This window comes from Neopsephotus bourkii, unplaced genomic scaffold (genome assembly GCF_033783945.1).
Source record: "Neopsephotus bourkii isolate Nb327-2 ecotype Australia unplaced genomic scaffold, CSIRO-AGI_Nbou_v1 NB_272, whole genome shotgun sequence".
Classification (NCBI taxonomy): Eukaryota; Metazoa; Chordata; class Aves; order Psittaciformes; family Psittacidae; genus Neopsephotus; species Neopsephotus bourkii.
This window is the reverse complement of record NW_026900781.1, coordinates 19,855,171-19,877,983: the sequence shown is the minus strand read 5'-3', so window position 1 is coordinate 19,877,983 and position 22,813 is coordinate 19,855,171. Positions and strand designations below refer to the sequence as shown.

The following is a 22,813-nucleotide window of genomic DNA, read 5'->3' as shown; positions in this document are numbered from 1 at the left end:
ACTGTGTAAATGCTTGTGTTAGAAGCGAGGTCAGGAGAGGGGGAAGAGGGGGGTTAAAATGTGCCCCTTCCTAGAGCATCCTTTATCCTATCACAGGATAAGGCTTAAGGAAAACTTGAGGGCACGCAAACCCAGCTTGGTGCCTCTTCTCAGTCCCATGCACCAGTGTGTTAGTCTAGGTCTTGGAGTATCAGCGTCTTCAAAAAATGTTCACTGTGAGTTCCATCAATATGGATAAAGCCTGGCTCGAGAGTGGACTGAGTCACAATATAACAATATATCTAGTATATCTGAGCTGCTATTGCCCCTGCTGACCCCTGCAACGCGTAACTTGAGGACTTGCTGGTTTCAGAGATTTGTGATTTGATGTTTTCCTAGCACTTTATTTTTCCCCATTGAAACAAAGAGAGATAGAAGGAATAATGCAAAAACAAATGTCAGAAGGGAATAAAAATAGGATGGGCAAATGTAAGGACTGTTTTCTCCTTAATTATTTGAATAATTGTCTTCAATCACTGGTTACAAATTCCTGATTGGAAAAAAAAAAAGGCCAATACAGAAAGCAAAACATGTGGAAATATTATTTTTTCAATCCCTCTGTCTCCAAATTATTGCCTCTTTCACCCAGAAAATCTATTCCTGGCTTTCCCAGCCTCTGTACCAATTGCTGCTGCTTCCATTTTACCATGGTTGTCTTGCTCTTTTCTAGACAAGACTCTAAGGGTCCACATGCCGTTGAATTATGGAGGAGCCAGTCAAATCTACACTTGCCCTTCCTACTCCCAAATGACCATGATGGCTAATCTATCTGACTACATTAGCTGATGCGTCAGAATTATAGTATTAAAGTTACAGGCACTTAGCAGCTATTTTTAGTGAAATGTTTTTATTTATGTTATGATTTAGACACAAATACCATAGTGGTAATTTTTCAAAGGCAATAACTTGCCACTAAGAAATTGTATTTATCGATTGTCTGACACTAAACGTTCTGAGCCTTAGACTATTAGCACAAGAGAACCATAAAACCTGAGGCTTTCATTGTGCTGCAAAAATTGTTTCATCTTACCAAGATTATTACATACACAGAGTAGATTTTGAATTAGTCAGGAGACTACAAATGCCCGATTAGTTTAAGAAAAACTGTTTTCCAAGTGTATACTCATATGATTTCTACAAAAGCTATATATACCATTATGTCATAAAAAGGAATAGCATCAAATATGTTTACATGAATAATTTTTTTTCTGAAACATTTTAAATCCAGTACCACATTTGAGACAAACACTCATGTATTGTTCCACAAAATTTTCACACTGCATGTCAGTTTAGAAAGAAACTCATCCCACAGATGAAGCTAGTAAAAATGCTGTTGGATCTTGCTACAGCTGAAAACATGCTGCTGAAAACTTTACTCTAAACCAGCAATGAATTCAAACCCCAGTTCTGGAGTGTTCAGGGTTAAGTTCAAGTGCTTTTAAATTTTGAAGTTGTCAAATTAACATCCACATATATAGATAGATATGTATATATATATTTGGCATTAATGCTTTTTCAAGCTTGCTGTTGGGGTATTTCCAGCTTGATTTAATTTCCTTAGTTCATAACATGACCTATTGCCAAAACATTTCTGTTGTTATAAAAAATATTCTGTCCACAAAAGCAAATGAGAACATTTTCTTTAAGAATTAATTTCATTAATAAGACCATCAAAATCTTTCCTTCTTCGTATGTTACATATTCATTTAGTTCTCAAATGATGTATCTGATGCTGTATGTGCTTGGTTCTCAGTATTTCTCTTTGCCCTAGAAGTTGTAATTGGAGATATCATGACTTATACCTAGCAACAGCAGTGGGGTGTGTTATTACACCCGTTTTATTCTTTTGACACCCCACTAAAACTGAAGCATATTACAAAATAATGACTTTTTCCTCCAACACACTTTTGCAAAAATTATACCGTTTGTGAGGAAAGGCATGCCTAAACCAGTTCCTGTCTTGCAAAAGCTCCTGAGGCAGCTACAGTATGGCAAGCATGCAGAGGGCCAGCACAATACAAGCATGACAGGGGAAGAAAAGCATTATGATCCTGAACAGATTTAGAACCAGTGGCAGGATACTGACTGGCAGCAGGCAAGTGAATTGCACCATTTTATATTATGTGGCAACATATACTGGCCTTGTTCAGTGAGCTGTTTGGAGAGGTGCTGTTACAGGAACTAGTGCACACAGACTTTTGCTCAGACCAATGGCTAGATGGCAATTTCAGTGCAAACCCACAGCAGGTTGAAGACTATGTTATTAAGTCAAATCCATATAGAGTGAACAGGACATGGTTCTGACTTCTTTGCATTTATGTACTAAAATAAAAGACATGGTTTCACACTCCCAAGATCTCACCAACCCTTTAGCTGGTGAAATTCAATCACATATAAATTTGACTTACTGTACCTCACTAAACTGTTGGCAGTGTCAGGATCCTGTGCTGTTACTGTGCCAACAGCAGTCCCAATCTTCTCATTTTCATAAACTTCCATGACATAGGAAGGCATAGTGAAAAGCGGAGGTTCGTCCACATCACCAACAATGATCTTCAACATTGTTACATCTTTGAATGGCCCCAAGTGTGAGAAGCGGAAATCAAGGTGAGTATTCGCTCCTTCTATATTAAGTGTATATGACTTCTTTTTTTCATAGTTGAGTGGCTGTTGGCAGAAAAAACAGATTTATCTTTGCCATTCTGTGTTTCAGTTTAGTCTGCTAGCAAGCTAAATATATCTTTTCCATTTAATTTAAACCACATTTCTCCATGTTACTGGATAGGGACAATATTCTGTGATATTCTACCAGCTATTGCCATACCTGATACCATAATAAGGGTAAGGATACACATGAACCAGGATGGATTCACGTTTTCTCTACAACAGAACTGTGGGCAAGGTACCAGTTCTGCAAAAACTCAGGGTTTAGAATGAGCCCCAGATTCTTCTTCCATGATAATGTAAAGTCTCTGGACTTTATCACCTTTCATTTTTATAGGTCAGTGCTAACTACTGAAAAAGTAGAGATTGATATACGCCAAATTAAATTAACTTTGTATCTTTAATTAACAGGTTTAATAGCTAAAATTCTTTGGGGCATCTCGCCTCTTAAATCCTTAATTGAAGAAAGCAACTTCTTGCAGGAAAACATTCAGTTATCATAGCAGACAGGAACTTAACTATGTAAGAATAGTCTAAATATGTGCCTGTGTGCTTTTTCTAATCAGAAAGGGTGCATCCTTGTATTCTAGACCATTCTCTTTTTGATTCTTCAACAGCACCAGTGAGAGAGACAGTTCTTAGCCTGTCTCACCAAAAGTACTGCTGTGCTGTACATGGATTACACCTTCATAAATGGGAGAAAGACTGCAGCTGGGGATATGCCTTCTACAGGGACTAATGTTCCAGTAAAACCCAACAGAAGGTACATTCCCAGCTGTGCCATTCACCAGAACTGCCACTGCTACTTACTGATATTTAAATTAATAGATTCCTACTAGGAATCCTACCTTTCTACTAGAACAGAAGAAGAAGCTGAGGGCCTGACTCATATGTCACACAGCATGGGTACTTTCTTAGGACTTCCATTTCTAGCTTGCTGTTTTTACATGTGTGAAAATTACATCTCCCTAGTTCAGCTGTTTTTTAGATTATTGCTAACTAATTTTAATGACTTGATATATTTATTTTAACCCTACATTAAAATGCTATTCCACTGTCTTATGCAAGACAGTGGGTACAAACTGGAACACAAGAGGTTCCACTTAAATGTGAGAAGAAACTTCTTCTCAGTGAGGGTGACGGAACACTGGAACAGGCTGCCTAGGGAGGTTGTGGAGTCTCCTTCTCTGGAGACATTCAAAACCCGCCTGGACACGTTCCTGTGTAACCTTATCTAGGTGTTCCTGCTCCGGCAGGGGGATTGGACTGGATGACTTTTTGAGGTCCCTTCCAATCTCTAACATACCGTGATACTGTGATAGGGGATAAATACAACACACGCAACTTTCAACTCTTCCAGCATCAGATAGTTACATAGCAAGAGTGGACTAAAAAAGTATTTAATTTTAAAATATTCAAGTAATGAAGTGCAATTAGCAGATATATAATTAAGCAATGTTCTCACTAGAAGCCACGTTTACAGGACCACAACTATTTTGAGTTGGTTTCTTCAGTCTCACTAAAGTAACTGATTACTTTTCATGGACAGCCCACCACAGAAGAAGTTATTTTTCTATATATTGTTTATTAATTCTAATTACAGAAAAGGCTTTAAAAAATACCAGTTAAGTTCCAGGCAGTCATATGGACAGATTTCAAATTTCAGACTGCTATTTTTTAAATGTGCTTCCATGTTGAGCAGAAGCAGTCATTCTTGAATAACAGACACCTCAATACTTACTGGGCACAAATTTCTGGCTTGAGGCAATTTATAAAGATGGGAAGTAGCTTAATATTTATTATCATACTGTGAAAAGCAGTTAGTTTGTACAGACACACATATACTACCATTAAGTTTTGAACAGCTCCAGAACACAGGCATAAAACTAAAAGAATAATTGAAAATATTATGACATTATGGCATGGCAGAATTCCACAATGACTGCTATTATTTTGTGTGGATCTAACAGCCTGTCTGAACACAACTCAGTAAAGTATTCAAGCCTCTGACCAAGAATAAACTGGTATTTCCAATCACCCTAAAATATGAAAAAAAGTACTTAAGGGAAGAAATATGAGGAACTCAATGTGTGATCTGTCAATGTCAGCATGCATTTTGTAGATAAAATCTACAGTAAATTTGACTGATGATGTGTAAGAATAAGAGTTGGTTAGGATTTGTTTATGCCAGATGTTTGATTTCTCCTCTGAAAAAATAAAAATAGCTAAGTATATTACTCAAATCAATTAATAAAGAAAAACAAGTTTAGTAAATTCAAAGTCAGATATTGTTCATGGATTTATGATTATTTCTGTTATGAGCAGGGAAATATTAAATAGTAATCCGCACTGCTCTGCAGCATACATATTGCAAGATTACAACCTTAAAGTAGGATTGCAAATTTTAATTATGATACCTTTTTCTGAAAATTAACTAAGTTTATACTGACAATGCCTGGAGTAGGTTGTATAAGATTCATTTCTACCAGAAAATACACAAGGAATGACACAAAGTCTTGATTTCCATCTTTTCTGTAGTTATTCAAGTAGAAAATACCAGCACTTTTTTCTTCTTTTTTTTTTTTTTTCTATAAATACAACAATCCATTCAGATAATCAGGAAAAGCTGGCATTTTAACTATAGTCAAAGCAGGTTTTTACTTTAATTTTCTTTCTTCTTCTCATAACATACCTGAATTAATGAATTGGATACAGGAACATAAAAGAAAAACAGCTTACTCTACTGCACTGTAATCCACAGACATTAAAAAACAACACTATATTCAACACTGAGCTATTTTAGACAGAAAAGACACATACAATACTAAGGATTACTACTACCAGGAGTAATTCTTAAAATAAAAAACCCCATAAATTTCCTTGTTCTCTCCAGAGGAGCAGAAAGGATAATTTCAAGTAAAGCAAGCTGTGTGATATTCGACTACTTTCAAGAACTCATAAGTCCAGTTGTTATAATAACTTTCTTTTATTTTTGATAAAATATTAATAAACTGAAAACTGGCTATATTTTGAATTTACAGAACTCTATCTTGCTGGGTTTCTGTTTAAACACTGTGCGTTTGTTAAAATTTACATTTATTTTACACTTGAAGAACAAATTTGGCCTCCATTTATAGCCTGCTAAGAAATTTGCTCACATTCTTTTACATTATTTAAGGTAACGTGAACTGTTTACCAGAAGGTCTTTATTCCACTCTTTCTTTTTTTTTTAGTAACTATTAATCATAACATTCAGCTTAAAATACCTAAACTATTCTAATTCATCAAGAATAGCCTAAGTTCTTCCTCATTCACTCACAGAGAGACCTTGATTACCAATAACATATCTCAGTCATGAGCTGCAGCAAAAAGATTAAGAACTTCCCAGTTTCTCTAAAAACATTTCTAGATTTACTTATAGTTGTCCCAACACTGAAGATCATTAACTTTTTCCTGGAAATAAACAAAAATTTTTTTGATGGACCTAAACTGAATTTTTGGTCATGTTTCTTATTTTCCCAAAGTCTTTCCATGACAATTACCCATATATCTTCAGTATGTTTTCACTGGTTATTATGATTTTAATGAAAAACTGAAAATAGTAAAGGTAACTCAAGTCATCAGGGTTAACTGGAAAATACTGCTGTTTATTATACTGCAGTTTGTATTTCTAAAGTCAGATTCCCCGAAAAGGAAGAGCAAATTTTATGAGAAGTAAATGCCTGTTTCCTGACCATTTCAAGACTCTTCATATAAAATGGAAGAGACATGGGCTGTTCAGACCGTTTCTTTTGGGAAACTTAAATGATACTTGCTGACTTGAGGTCATGAGAGGTCTAAGCGTACTTCTCCGAAACTAGCAAGGGGGGAAAACTTGCTGACCAGTCACTCTCTGAAGAATTCAGGGAGTAATGGCTTTCACTATGGTAGATTACTTTGGTTTCCTCAAGTTTGCTTTTGTTTTTCTCAAGCCACTGAAACAGGCTGCCCCAGAAAAGTGGATACTCCATCCCTGTCAGTGTTCAAGGCTAGGCTGCATGGGACTTTGAGAAACCTAGCCTAGTGGAAGGTGCTCCTACCCATGGCAGGAGGGTTAAAACTAGATGATAATTAAGGTTCTTTCCAACCCAACCTGTTCTATGATTCTATTAAGTCTTCCAGTCAAAGAATTGCATGAGGCAAAAGAAAAATCCTTCATAATAGTTTGCAATCAACCAGGATTTTTGTCAGGATCTCTGAGACTGAAGGGTGGATCCACAGGGATTGTTAATAGGGAAGAAAATGAATGTACTGACATTTTGGGTTAACCCAGAATAAGTCTAAAAAAGATTTCTTCCAGCACTCATGGATTGGCATGGCTGTTGAACAGCCTACCATGAAGGTCCTGAGAAATTTTATTTTTGTGTCTGAACCTCAAGTAAGTTTCAAAAGGTTTGAGGAAGATTTACTTCTGGCTTTTCTGGGAGTAACTAGGGAAGTTATTAGAGGACAAGTCATTCTGTTCTACTGTTACAGAAGGTGCTGGCATACTATATATGAAAAAAAAATCAATTCTGTACTTAGTGGAGATTTATCTGTTTCAGGCATGCTATCAAACTAATTCAGCTTCAAACCCAATATAAATGAAAAGTAATGTATAAAAGTATATATATATAAAATATATACACAGTATATAAAATATTTATTAAACTGCATAAAAGACCTTATTTAAAAAAACCTTAAAAAATGAGATCACCTTTTTGTACTGTACAAATGGATATTATAACTTCTCCAAGGAATTTATGAACTTTGTGTACTGAATTTCTGGTCAACTGAAATAGAATATTACCTAAGCAAAATATACCCCCTCTAGCCTTGAGAGGAAATGACTCAAATCACTGTTATGTGCATTCACAAGAACAAGCAACACATGCTTTTGTCATATTCTAAACCAGTAAAATATCTCTAAAGCTATTTTGTCTGCCAAAATCAGTAAAAAAATGATTTTACATGTTTTTATGTGTGGACTTTTATTGTGTTCCAAATTCTTCCTTTTTGCTTCATGTTCAGTATAAGCATAAATATATTTAATGAACAATAACACAGTGAAATTTTAAACAGAAAACAACGATTTTTTTAAAGAAGAAACAACAGATTATGGCATTAGGTACTTCAACACCACCAGGAAATAAGTTCAGTGGTATAAAAAAGACAGTTTACTTTCATGTGATGGAAGCAGCTGGGTACTATGCAACCCTTATAAAGGACACCTAACTAAAGTTTTTTTAAAGATATTGGCAGAGACAGGAATAATTTTTAAATCATTATGACTCTGAAGTTTTAAATCAGTTTTTATTTATTCTCTTGTCCCATATTTTCTCTGGTTTTCATTGCTCCTACCATTAATTAGACCTGGAACACATATCACCAAATACGAATACAAATTTGCTTCTATTTGTTAGGCTGTATGGATATATATTATGGATATGGATATATATTGATGCCTACAAAACTCAATAACAACAAATCCATGTGAGAATTGCTAATTGATGTCTGTTAGTCCAAGTGAAAACTGAAATCAAGAAGTAGTTTTGTTTTGTTGGAAAGGATTTTTTAAAAACAGCACTTAAATATAGTAACACATTTTCCTGGGTTATTATAAATATAAACTTAAATTTAAGGTTAGAGTATTAGCATAAGTTGGCAGAAACATATGGAACTGTTAATATGAACTCAGTTTAGGGGACAATATGAAATTATCTATGGAGTTAGATTTGTGCATTAAAATTAATAGTTCAAATAGACTGGGATAAATGTAGGAAGTTCATAAAAATGATACCTGTGCGATGGCTTGACCAGTTGCATTTTGAGTCTTTATAAACAAGCTGGTATTTACATTATACAGTGCACAGTACTAGCCAGCTGGGGTGTAAGTAAAAAAATAACCATCTATGAAAACTGACTTACACATTTGTTGCCACAAACTCTTTATGCCAAGAGTTAAGCAGTTTGGGGACAACAATGCAACTTTCAGCCAAATTTTACTTCTTTGAAAGAAATTTAAAGGGCAAAACCATCATAGAGAAGAATTAAGCTATCTTCATTAAAAAATCAGTAATATTTAATTTATTATTATTAGACATGACTATTCAAAAAAGCTAAAAATATTTAAATAACTGTTTCTTTCCTTGAATTTATTTTCTCCCTGTCTTACCTGCAGATATCTAAAGTGTCTCCGGCAGCAATGTGAAGAAGTTTACACTGCTGAAATGCACAGTTCAATAGGATTACACAGTAAAGTATTTTCATAACACTATTCGCTTATTCAGCATTTATCGTTGTATTTTAGTTACACACAGAGAGAACTTTCAAAGTCTATTGCTTACCTTCTTCAGGGAAATAATTCCTTCCCTTGTTTCTTTGTCAGTAGATATAGAGAACACCCCAGAGCCATCACCATTTATAATTGTGTACTTCATGTCTGCATTTGAACCAGTGTCTGCATCGTTTGCTTTGATTTTGCCAACTGCTGATCCAACTTGAGCTGATTCAGGAACATACAGTTGATAATGTTCTGAGGGGGGAGAAAAACCAGCACAATAGTTTGGACATTTTGTAGCCAACTTAAGTTAGAGAACTGTTATGCACTATGCACTAGATACACTTTTGAGTAAATGAAAGAGTATTTCCTATGCAAAGCTGACAAATAATGCTATCAGATAATTATGATTCCTGACAGAATTTAAAAGGTTTTTTACTTTGGATGCCTTCATTGCTTATTCAAAATCCTAATTACCTTATGTAGGTTTTTGATTTTCAAAGCTATTTTTCGTGTTCTTTACACACCAAAAAAATTAATTCTGAAGCTTACTTCACACCAGTATTTTTAAAATTATATATTCTCCATAACAAAAATATATATGTCTTCACCAAGTTACCATCACATGATACCAAGTACATCACATGAGTACTTTTGAAGTAGAAAATCTTTGTATGCTATATTCTCTTTTTTTCTGAAATCTGATCAGGTTTGTAACAATGAATCAGTATTTTGTAACACTGAATCAACACAATTACGAATTTTTTTTTCTATAGAAAAATATAGTAAGTCTCAATATTGTACCATTACAACTTTGCATTGTTTTTGTTGCAGCACAAAACCCTTTGTACACAAATTTGAGCTGGTATCCGCAGTAAAAAAAAAAAAAAAATTAACTTAATGGGTTGTCCTGAACCCAGGACATGGGTGCATAAGAATATTTCACAATCATGCCCATAAAAAGCATCCCTAATATCTATGACTTCCTTTCAGGTTTGTTTGTGGTTGTGGTTTTGTTGGGGGTTTCGTTTTGGTTTTTTGTGGGGTTGCTTGTTTGTGCTTTTTTTCCCCCTTCTTTTATCCTATTTGGTTAATCATTATAAAATAAAATATTTTTGAAAGATAATTTTCATAGCTGCTTCTCTCCTTTCATACTAGATCTCCTAACAGGTACAAAGCTGCCTGAGGGACAAGAAGGTACCACAAGGAGAAAAATATGGCAGACAGAATGTGATTAAATAAACCTCAATTTCTGACTGAAACTAGGCCAGAAAGACAACTAAAAGATTTTTTTTCCAGTAATGCCAGTGTTGTAACACAACAGGGGTGCTGAAAGCTACCAACGCTGAAAAAGGGAATACGCATAAAATAGACTCCCACCGCCAACAATCCCCCATTCAAACCCCTCCCCAGCGATCTGCGCTGTTTACATCACAGGCCAAACATCAACACAAAAAATACAGAAAAATAGCAACTTCTGTTACTATGTATCTTCTGAAACTCTACAGAGTTTCTTCTATGCTCCTCTTAGGCCTTCTGTGATCCTGAGTGCAATATTGCAACACTGAGGGGCAGGACAGTGGGCCAGAAGATTTATTAAGGCTAAGATGTTACATTTTGCTTAGTTAAAGCAGGCTAGCATGATGGCAGAAGTGCCCTTGATAAGCATGTAGAAAGGCAAAATTTATACTGAATTCAGAGATTAAATCTGAATTATGGCAGAAAAAACACGGTTGTATTGAAGAAATTATGAATCTACAGATGTTGCAGGTGCAGAGGAAATGGGTGCTATCACTGAAAAGTAACTTTATACACCTGTTAGTCAGTGGAAGATTTTATTACAAATTTGTCTATTTTCTCACACAATGGTTCTTAAATTGTATAGTCTTGAGTTGGTTTTGTAATACCTGTGCATAATAATAATAAACAAATAGTAGCATTAGAAGTACAGACAAGCGCACCAAACTTCCTTAGCCCAAAATGAAAGGGAGGTTTCTTAGGAAAATGAAAAGTAAGTTACCATGCATTATGGAAATCTCAAGGGAAAGAAGAAATGTTCAGCAGAACAACAGAAAGGGTATAATTTGTTACATAAAAAAGAAAATACCAACATTAATGTAACAGGAAAATTGCTTAGTAGTTGAGGCAACTGCAACACGTAGTTAGTTCTCTGATGTAATTATGTGGTATATGTAAAAAAATGCCATTTTCACAAATTTCCAAATAAATGCTCTGTTTTCTGTTGCAATGCTTCATATTTAGAGATGATGTCAACTGACACTTTCGTCTTACTGGATGCTTTATTTGAAACACAAAATTATAATAATTGAATAAGATTCTTTTGGGAATTTACTTATTGTTAAAGTAAATATTAAGTGTGGGGTTTTTGACACTTTTGCTTTGACTAATTCATTCCAAAAAGGAAAAGGTTGAAGCCATAATGAATATGTTATTTAGAAGCCACAAAGAACATGTTATATAATCAAGCCACTTCAGGAACTAGAAGTGATATAACCCATATGATAGGGTGAACTAATTAGACACTTCCAAATAGTCAAGCTACTTCAAATATATCCACATGACACTACATTCTGCTTTATAATCACACCCGAAGTGTTAGCCATCTGTTTCAGAAATCATTTTACTGATACCAGCTTCAAATATTCCAAAATACTGAAACTTCAAGTAAAAAAAAATATCTGGAATCAGTCATTAATTATCTGTCAATATTTGTAAAACAGAAATGGGTTTGTTTTTTGTTTTTGTTGGTTTGTTGTTTTTGTTTTTTTGATGGATGGAATGAAAACTTACAAAATATAAACTTTTAGATCATAAGGTCAGAAATGTCTCTTGACGAGTATTTTCCTACTGCTTCACAGGGACAGACTGAAGATGTCTCATGCAGACATGAGATAATTAGATAACTACAAACAGCATGATCTAAAAACAACAAACACATAAAACGACAAAGTTCAACACACGAAGGTTATATAAAATGTATTATAGACAGGTGGAAATTGCAGCTGTTCTTACTAAAGATTAAATTGGTGTAAACTTTATTACTGGAAAGTATAGGAACCAACTAAAGGCTCAGCTGAACATTTCCTTGGGCATTGAATAAACTTTGATAGGACATAAAAGAAATGGGGGATATGCATACTGTGAATTCATGATTCTTTTTTGTAGGCTATGAGTCTCTCCCAGCACTCTAAAAATTGTTTGTGAAGTTAGGAGCCCTGAGGATCAGGTACCAATCTGTATCAAATCTGTTTCACCAAATCTGCCCAAGTTGAACAGGTTGCTCTTACACTCCCAGCATTGCAGCTTTCCAGGAGCTGCTGGAAAACAGAAATTTCAGTCTTGGAGATGATCTAACTTTTTCTAGAGAAACTGCTCAGTGGCTTATGGATAAAGGTTCTGTAAAGGTTGATCTGGTTCTCAATTCTATGTCAACATCCACACAGATGCGTCCACTTAGCCCATCAAATGAGTACATTAATACTCTTTTCCTGTTAATGTGCTGTATAGGATACTGCATAGGACAGTCATGCCACTTTGCAGGACTTTACGCTAACTGAAACACTGTTGAAATACATATAGGTGATCTTCACCTTTCCTTCAATAAACTATATGGCTTACCTGTCATAGTACAGAAACTATTGATCTGTAGAACTTCTTACCTCAATTAGTCTACAGGAAACCTATAATGCTGTGTTTGCTCAGAAAGCAATTCCTCTGTCTGAATCTCTCAAAATAAGAAGTATGACAGTATTTAATACAACTCAATATGCATATTATTCACTTTATTCATTAACCTATTTTGTTGATAAATTTTACTTACTTTCATAGGTTATAATGTCCTCTTGAACAGTAGGAATTACCTTACTTAACAAAGGAAGGGAGGAGAGGCATAATACTGAACTAATGGAGAAAAAGTAAATATTTGGCCTGCTTGTTATTTGTTTATCCAAGGTATAGTTTTAGTTACATAAGGATAAATACTGCTTGCTGATAAACCAACAGATGCATTAATTGATACACTACAGCTTGTATACTGATGCCTTTGTCTACCTACTAGCAAACTGATAAACGCAGCAACTGATTGCCTTAACATAAAATACCACCATATTCTAAATGTATATCAAAGTGTTATGTGAAGAAAGTTTGCTTGAACCTACAACAAGCTAAATACTCAAGTCATGCACTAAAGTGGTAAGATATGGAGAACAAATAGAAAGTGAGCCAGGCTCAAAGTCTAATGATTATAACCACAAAATTCAACTGGCAGGCAATTAATAGTAGTTGTTCAGGAATCAAAGTGTGGCCAAAACTATTTAATGTCTTAATTAATGACCAGAATGATGCATTGTATGTAGTCGTATCAAGTGAGCAGCAGGGCTGCTGTACAAAGTAACCTGGACAGGCTGAAGAAATGGGCTGACAGGACTCTCACAGCAGTCAGTGACGGCACTGTGGGAGGAATGCCATTCACCAGTACATGCTCAGGGCCAACCACCTGCAAAGCAGCTTTGCAGAAAAGGACCTGAAAAGGACCTTTCAAAACTTGACTGGACAAGCCCCTTATCAGTGTGATCTAACTGAACCTGCTTTAAGCAGGGCTTTGGGTCAGAGGTCTCACATGAACGTATGTGTGTTCCTGGTTTTCATGAAGTTATAACTCACATTTCACTGCCAGCCATCTTTGACAAAACAAAAGTGCAGCTCCAGCTGCGGACAATGCTCAGTGTTGCTTGGCGGCTTTATTATACAGTAATTCTTCATTCACAAAGCTACATGTTTTTGCTACATGTAATATGTTATTCTGGATTTTTCTTTTCAGACAGTTTTTTCAGAAGTCCATTTCTTGCAGTATGTCTTGGACATCCGTTGCATCTTTACTGTGCTTATTTTTAATCTAATAAAAACAATTACAATGCATCATCATTATGAATACACTAACTATTACGATTCCAGAAGATCAGTCAATTTTATACTTGTCTTTTTTTCTGAATATTCTTTTTGACAATTACATCCTTTTCATACAGCTAAACTAAGGCAGAAATTGTTAAAGATGTGTTTGGCTTACTCTTCTTCCCTACCAAAAGCCCAACACTTTTGCAGTTTCTAAGAATATTTTAAGTGCAAGTGAAGTTGTTTCTTATTCACAAATATGACAAAAAAGTATAGAAAAGACTGAGAACATTCTGACATTCTCAGAGAGCAAAAGTACTCTGGCTTCCTGTAAAAAGTGTTAAGTTTGTTTCATTCATGGGTAAAAGCAGAAACAGAAAAAAAAAGTGTGTTTCCTGTATTTTCAGATTCACTTTATTTCTTACCTCGTAACTCTCTTTGATACTTACTGAACATCATCATCTCTTAAGTAATGTATTCCTCATCTCACATGTCCCTCTCTTTAGGCATACCATATATGAATGACTGACCTCATAGCAGCCTTCCAGTATCTGAAGGGGGCATATAGGGATGCTGGGGATGGACTCTTCATTAGGGACTGTAGTGGTAGGACAAGGGGTAATGGGTTAAAACTTAAACAGGGGAAGTTTAGATTGGATATAAGGAGGAAATTCTTTCCTGTTAGGGTGGTGAGGCACTGGAATGGGCTGTCCAGGGAGGTTGTGAATGCTTCATCCCTGGCAGTGTTCAAGGCCAGGTTGGACGAGGCCTTGGGTAATATGGTTTAGAGCGAGGTGTCCCTGCCCATGGCAGGGGTGTTGGAACTTGATGATCTTAAGGTCCTTTCCAACCCTTTCTATGATTCTATGTTAGAAATGTATAGCATAAGAACACTCAGGTCACTGTGGCTTGTCCCTTTTACTATTAAATTTCTTGAGGACATTACTCATGCTAGCTGCTTTTTAAACAGACTGTTGTCCTTGTGCAGCAGCCCTGCTAGGCAGGTGATTCTAAATACTTCTGGAGAATTAAAAAAGCACCCTATTTCTCTTATGTTTAAGACTAATACCTGTTATCTCTTGACCTGACACATTCAAGTCACACACCTTCACCAGGTAATACAAGCATATAATGGCATCTTTTTCGTTTTACATGCACTCCTGGCTGTCAGAGTCACAAAGAAACTCATGTTCTGAAAACTGACAGAAATGTTAACCTTAAACACATCCCTAACAATATTCTTAACTAAAGAAAAATCTTCCTACATTTCTTTACACAAATAACTAAAATCTGATTTATGTGGATACCGTTTTAATTTTCAAAGTCTATACTAAGTTACTGCTTATGTCTCAACACTAACAGCTAGAATTTCTATGTTATGAGTATTTATCTCTGTCATTTTTATATGAAGGTTCCCCTGTTATTTAAGATTTCCTAATAATATGGTAAAATGTTCTGGATTAATTTTTATGTCTCAAGTTAGCTGATACTAGCATCCTGACCAAGAATTCAGTTTTGCAGAAAACTCTCAGTGTTTTTAAGAGCAAAAGGAATTCACTTTGAACAGCCTTTTAATTTTTTCATCAGTCTACTCCTCAAATCTCATTATGTTGACTCAATTTCACAATGGTACTAAAACCCACCTACATTAATTTTTAAGTAATACCTGTTTTGGATATAAAATATATTAACAAAGGCTGCTGTATTTCCTTATCATCCAGATATATCTGATTTCCTGGCATTTCTCCTGGATGTGCATAAATGTCACTCATTTTAGTAGACTGAATATATACACCAGGCTCATCCAGTCTACTAATTTCCAGAAGTTCCTTTCTGGAGCCAACTTTGTCTAACAGCTAGGAAGGAAGAATGATCCTACTTATGTCTTACAGCTGGAAAAAATAAATAATATTATAATCTGTATTTATTTAGACATGCTGGAACACATATATGATAAAAACTGTTGATACTATGTAAACTATAATTTACTTGAATATAATATTTGTTTAAATATAAATAAATCATATAAACTGCATATTGTAAATTGTGGACCACATTCAGGAACAATCAATAGTACAAAAAACTTACTGGTGGAAAACAGGTATGAGAAACATACAAACAAAATAAAAATTTCCAGGATGGTAGCTCCAGTTTTGAAGAAACACAATAAAGTATATGCAGGAATATATCTTTTGAAGGAAATAATAGTGTTCTGTACAAATCTGGCTTTAAAACAACTTTTCTACATGTCCCTCTAGCCTGATTTAAGGTCTTACTAAAAGACCTATGCATCTCTTTAACAATATCAGATTCTTGAGACTATATGATTGCAATATATTTTACCTTTATTATATTATTGTTAGTAGTCACAAATGTAATAATTGTTCTACTGTGAAATATGAAAAAACTATTCTTCTAATTATAATTATAAAAATTAAATCTTAATAAATTACAGCATCTAAATGCATAACAATTTCCAGAATTAACTGCTCTGTAATACTCCCTGGCCACTGCGCCGTTGCTGGACTCATCATCACACCACAGTAAATAGGAAACAAGGTTACTAAGTATGAACAAAATCTGATTTACAAAGGAGCAGTTAATCAGATGTTAGCAATCTTAAGCCAAATCAGTTATCATGTCTTTTTCCTGTTTCATTTTAAATTTGTTTCCTGAGGATACACAATTTCAGTAATAATTTTAATTCAACCCCTGACTGACTTCAGGCAAATATAACAAAAAGGCAAAGGCCTCAAATACATGATTCTACAAGCCTCTTAGCAATTACAGGTTGAATAGAAGAGAAACACCTGCTAAAAGAAAATCAGTGAAATTTCCACTTTCATCTCATTTGGCAGCAGCCAAGTGATCTATCAGGAGGCAGACAGCTGTGAACTAGTCATCGCAGGAGGATCGGACAGTCTTACAGTGCATGGCAGTAGGGAGTGAGATGTCACAAATATGTATGGGAATCATAGGAACTACATGTATTATGTTAGACTGGGAATACAGAAAGGACCTGACTGGAGTACAAATTCTGACAGAAAATGAACAGCAAATACTTTTGCACTAAATTAGCTAATGAGTTACATGAACAAGGCTGGAGAGTAGACTCCTCACTGGCACAGAACAGAGCTAATGACTGCTTCTGGGTTGTGAACTTATATTTTCAGAGTTAACTGGAATACCCCCACACAACATTCGTATTTAGAAATGGCTGTGTACTTTTATACAAAGACATTGTAAAAAGTGAGACCAAACTAATTATGAATATACATAATTTCACACTTTGTCTATCATAGAATCATAGAATAGTTAGGGTTGGAAAGGACCTTAAGATCATCTGGTTACAACCCCCCTGCCATGGGCAGGGACACCTCACACTAAACAATGTCACCCAAGGCTCTGTCCAACCTGGCCTTGAACACCACAAGTGATGAAGCATTCACAGCTTCCTTGAACAAGACATTCCAGTGCTTCACTACCCTAACAGGAAAGAACTTCCTCATTATATCCAATCTAAACTTCCCCTGTTAAAGTTTGAACCTGTTACCCCTTGTCCTGTCCCTACAGTCCCTAATGAAGAGTCCATCCTCAGCATCCCTATAGGCCCCCTTCAGATACTGGAAGGCTGCTATGAGGTCTTCACGCAGCCTTCTCTTCTCCAGCCTGAACAGACCCAACTTTCTCAGCCTGTCTTCATACGGGAGGTGCTCCAGTCCCCATATCATTCTCATGGCCCTCCTCGGGACTTATTCCAACAGTTCCCTGTCCTTTTTATGTTGAGGACACCAGAACTGTACACAATACTCCAAGTGAGGTCTCACGAGAGCAGAGTAGAGGGGCAGGATCACCTCCTTCCACCTGCTGGTCACACTCCTTTTGATGCAGCCCAGGATACGGTTAGCTTTCTGGGCTGCGAGTGCAGACTGAAGCCAGCTCATGTTCATTTTCTCATTGACTAACACCCCCAAGTCCTTCTCCGCAGGGCTGCTCTGAATCTCTTCTCTGTCCAACCTGTAGCTGTGCCTGGGATTGCTCTGACCCAGGTGTAGGACCTTGCACTTGTCATGGTTAAACTCCATGAGGCTGGCATCAGCCCACCTCACAAGCATGTCAGGGTCCCTCTGGATGGCATTCTTTCCCTCCAGTGTATCAACCGAACCACACAGCTTGCTATCATTGGCAAACTTGTTATGTACTATATACTATATATACGGCAGTCTATATACTGCCATGAAACAACCAAGCCTGAATAATCAAGCTTTATAAAAAATGCTTTAAACTAGGACTTGTATTTAAATTCTGCTTTATTCTGAAGAACTGAAATTTATCAAATACTAAAATCTACTAATGGAGTTTCAGGAAAATCATCTCCTTTAAAATTAGGCCTTACACACAATAATTAAAGGTCTTTTACACACTGTCCAGATTGTAATCATTAGCACCTGATGTTTAAAACATGTCAGTGGAAGCTTCTGCCTAGTGTGATGCTCTTTATGCAATCAGAATCTATTCATCAACCAAGTAAAACGTGCAGAATCTATTCATTTTAAACAAGACCAAATAGAACTAATGGAAGAAAACTACACAGAAAATTCTGATGTAACTCAAGGCTGATAAAAGTGTCATCAGCAGATAGAAAATTTTCTATCTGATTACTGACTACATTTATAAGAATGATATTAGGGCCCTCAGCCATCAGCTAAGTAGTTCTATCAGCGATAAAACTAACATGAACTGAGAGATGCCGATTACTGAAAAGCAAAAACCTTCCCAGGCGGAGCATTTTCTGTCAGCTCACTTTAAAAAGATAGTTCATTTATAACCGGACTCTCCAAAGAAAGTAAATTAACATTGATGAAAAAAAAATAAATCTGTGTTGTACAAGATGCACTTAAGTAATTGGTAAGCAAAATGTATTTGAGGTTTCAGTTTCTTCTCCTGCTGAATTCACAACTCCTTGTGACTTCTAAGTGTTTTGCAAGAAGAATTTTCCAGATGTTTCCTATTCCAGAGATTGTTCTGTGTATTTCAGAACTGCCACCATCAGAGTGATAAAATTATTCAGTAATGTTTTGTATCTTTCCTCCTAGAGTTTGTGATATTTTAGAAAAGTGTAGTTCTTCTGCAGGTAATTTCTTTGAAAGTCACCTGCATTTAGAATTAGTACAGAAAAAATACCCACAGTTAATTCATTTACACAGATATATTTAAAACCTCTATTTCTACATTTTAAATAGGTTTTTGAGGAGTTTTTAAGGGGAACAAATCCTGTATACCTCACTCCGTATGTGTATCTAATGAACACTGATCAATCAAAGCCAGAACACTATGATCTTTTAAATATATACAACAAAGCATATTTCTAAATAAAACAAATAATAAAAGCATCAATCAGATGTGCTGCCCAGCATGTTCTAAAGCCAAGTACTCATAGAGTTAGAGTCAGAGTCAAAACTTGCAAGTATGGTAATGGAGAAAAGATAACTAACCAAAAGAAAGTCTGCAGTTTGGCTGAGGCTCAGCCTGTCCCAAGGGTTATACACTTGATATATGCAGTTTTGGTTAGCACTTCCCTTGAATTCAATTCTGAATGTGACAAGCCTCAGTAAGTCTCATTTAGTATTCCATCTAATAAGGAAATTGAAGAGAAATTTAACTGAAAATCATGGCATAAAAAGAGAAGAAAATAAACAATGAAGATATTTCTATTACTGCAGTTCTCTCATATTATTATATTACTTCATGATGTTAACGTGGCTTATTTTAGATCATCTACACTTTTGTTCTGTATTACTAACACATAGCTACCATTCCGTTGCAAAGGGTTTAATTATACTCATTAAGAAGGAGCAAAAAAGCAATGTTACAGTCATAACTGTGGCATAGGAATTCTATGTAAGGAAAGATAAAGCAAATGTTTGTACTCTACAGGTCTTTTTCTAGGAGGAATAGTTTCTGTTAAAATGATACATGTTAAAATACATCTTTTTTATTTTGCTTTGTTAAATGAGTATTCATTAAACGTGAAATGATGTTTTGTACTTTTCAATGTTAATTTTTGCAACTATTAGAATCCCCTCAAATGTATAGAATGTAACTTTATCATTTTACACTTCTTCCATTTTTTGAAAAAAATATTAGTAGAGTTGTGCCAATGTATGTTTCTGCCTGACAGTCATTTTAATATCCAAATCTTTCAATTCAAAATAAAAGAGGTCAGTTTGTGAAAACTGGTATTTAGGGATCCATTTGTCTCTGAGTTTGCAAGAAGCATAGATTACTTTTTTGACTTTAACTATTTCAGATGATATATTTGCTCAAAGATATGCCTTACCTTTTGCCTTTCCAATACTTAGGAAGTATTATATAGTGACGGATGCAATGACAATTCTGTGGAACATAAAACCAAATATACTTTATTTAAGGCTGTGTTTCTAGGGCTTTCTTTTTATGTCTTGGTGAGGAACAGAGAAAATATTCATTTCTATAAAACTTTTAATGAGCCTTCTTAGCAGCTTGTCTAGGTTTTACATAATGTCTATTGCCAGGGAGGTTTTTTTTTTTTTCCCCCTGGAGCTTTGTGGTCTCTGTTATTGTTTATAAATCTTCTCATTCAAACAGTGTAATGCATTTCTTGGGTGATGTACATATAGCTACCAGTTCATTATGTTCTACAAGGGCTCATGCAATGTCTGAGTCCAGATAATAATATTCTTACTGGCCTTGAGCCAATCTACAAAGAAAAATACAATTACATTACAGAAGACTTTTAAATAAATTGTCAGCTGAATTCAGAATTGCTGTAAGACTCCAGCTGCTGTGTCAAATCAATGTGCACCCAGGGAGCTGGACAGAAATGAACTTCTTAATAGTGGTCATATTAGGATATTCTAAAATTATCCCAGCATATATTTTTCATACATGCATGTGAGAACATTCAGTTTGACATCAACATCAACAATTCACTTAGCTAGGATGTAGGCAGACCTGTCCACAGCTCAACAACAGTGAGAAACAGCTTAGGTTTTGATCATATGTAAAGTATAGAGAAAGAAACAAATCAAAACCAAAATAGATATGTATGGAAGTAGCCAAATGCATGCTGCACTGGATTAAATTTTTTAACATGTTACCTTTTGTTGTTGTCTACCATGGGAACAATGTCATTTAATTGTGTGATCAAAATCACACACTTGTTGAATTATACATTCAAAAAGGACTGCACAATAACCCACATATTCCTTTGTCACCCATCTGTTACGCAGTGTTTAATTGAAAAAAATCTTCACTGGTTTCAATATTCTAGCTGTGCCATCTCTGTGTTTCATCTGAAAACACTGAAAAAACTGGAAAATATTGGTGAACACAAACACTTCCCAAGCTGCCTTCTCCCCATGAATTTGAATACTAATTGTATTTCACAAACAGATTCTTATTTCACTGAAAAATCATCATGATTTTCAAATCATTTATATGCTGAAATTGTACATACTCTGAGGAAACCTGGGTGGATTGTCGTTGACATCAGTGAGTGTGATATTTACAGTTGTTGAACCCGATAGCCCTCCGACCTGCCCCGCCATATCTTTGGCTTGAATGACAACAGAATAATGCTCTCTGGCTTCCCTGTCCATGTTGTGCAAGGCAGTCCTGATCACTCCTGTGATGGAAAGAAAACAAACAAAAAAAGAAAGATCAGGGTTAGCTTGTCTGAACATGAGGAAAAGCTGTGCATAACCTTTCTTTCCAGGGAAAGTGGATCATGGTGGATTTTCTGGAAGTACAAAGCTTTTCTAAAATCAAAGTAAGCCAGTTTAGTTGTTTGTGTCTTACATAAATGTATGCAAATACGTATGTATATTAAAAAAAAAAAAAAAAGCCAGATGCTGCTAAACAATCAACTTGACTGAGGATATGAAGAAATTAAAATCATATGTTAAGCCAACTAAAATAATATGATTAATCCAAATATAACATTCCTGACAAGAATGTATGTTTCCGAACTTCCAGTGTTTTCTCATACATTATAACTGATTAAATAGCTACTTAACATTAATGGGAACTCTTAGCCCACTGAAAAAGACACAAATTCCTTTTTAAAAGAAGTTAATTGCTAGATTAAAATATGACTTACTTATTAAAACTACCTAAAAGCTAAACTTTCTTATTCGACAAATCTCAAAGAAAAGACACTTTCTTATTTGATACGTCAATCATATACATTTATGTTCATAAGTGTAACTTACCTAATACTTGTCTGTAAAGTGGAAGAGAAGCTATTATTGTTTTTTATTTTTTTGTTTATTATGGTACAAAGACAAAACCAAAACTAGGTGATCCTAAAACTCTACTAATTTTTATCCATCACCATCAGAATTGTTTTTAGCATGTAATCAATTACACTTGCAGAAGCAAAGATTACAACAAAGGAAGAACAATCAACTCTGTGGGTTCAGTTTCAGTTATGGGGCATTTTTTATTTATGATGATGCCTGTAAATTAAGCCCAACTACTTTCTCTGATCACAGTCCAACCTCATGGAGTTCAATAAAGGGAAACTTCAAGTCATGTGCCAGGGAACCAGTAAGTGCTGTGGACAGAGGAGCTGGGAAGCAGCTTTTCAGGAAAGGACCTATGGGCTCTTTAAGTTGGGCATCAGCTGACAAAGTGCCCTTCCATCAAACAAGGCCAACACCATCCCAGGCCACATTATGAAAAGTCTTGCTAGTGGGTCAAGGGAGGAGATCCTCTGCTCACCACTAACAAGGCCACATCTGAAATGCTGGGTCCAGTTGTGGGCTCACCAGTATGGTGAGTATCTTTGTCTTACACAAAAGACATTGACAGACTGGAGTGAGTTACATAGAAGTAAATAAATATGTGACATGCCAAAGT

At 35.4% G+C, this 22,813-nt stretch overlaps 1 protein-coding gene across 5 annotated transcripts in view; it reads right to left on the bottom strand.

The window, feature by feature from the left end:
* The window catches only part of CDH18 (cadherin 18), a 584,308-nt gene that overhangs the window by 48,083 nt on the left and 513,412 nt on the right, over positions 1 to 22,813 (bottom strand). For all 5 annotated transcript variants that reach the window (XM_061346700.1, XM_061346697.1, XM_061346698.1 and 2 more), the window contains 3 exons: positions 21,411 to 21,578; positions 9,069 to 9,256; positions 2,453 to 2,706 (listed from right to left, as the gene is read on the bottom strand). In XM_061346700.1, coding sequence (XP_061202684.1) covers positions 2,453 to 2,706; positions 9,069 to 9,256; positions 21,411 to 21,578 — 610 coding nt within the window. The remainder of the gene's footprint in view (positions 1 to 2,452; positions 2,707 to 9,068; positions 9,257 to 21,410; positions 21,579 to 22,813) is intronic.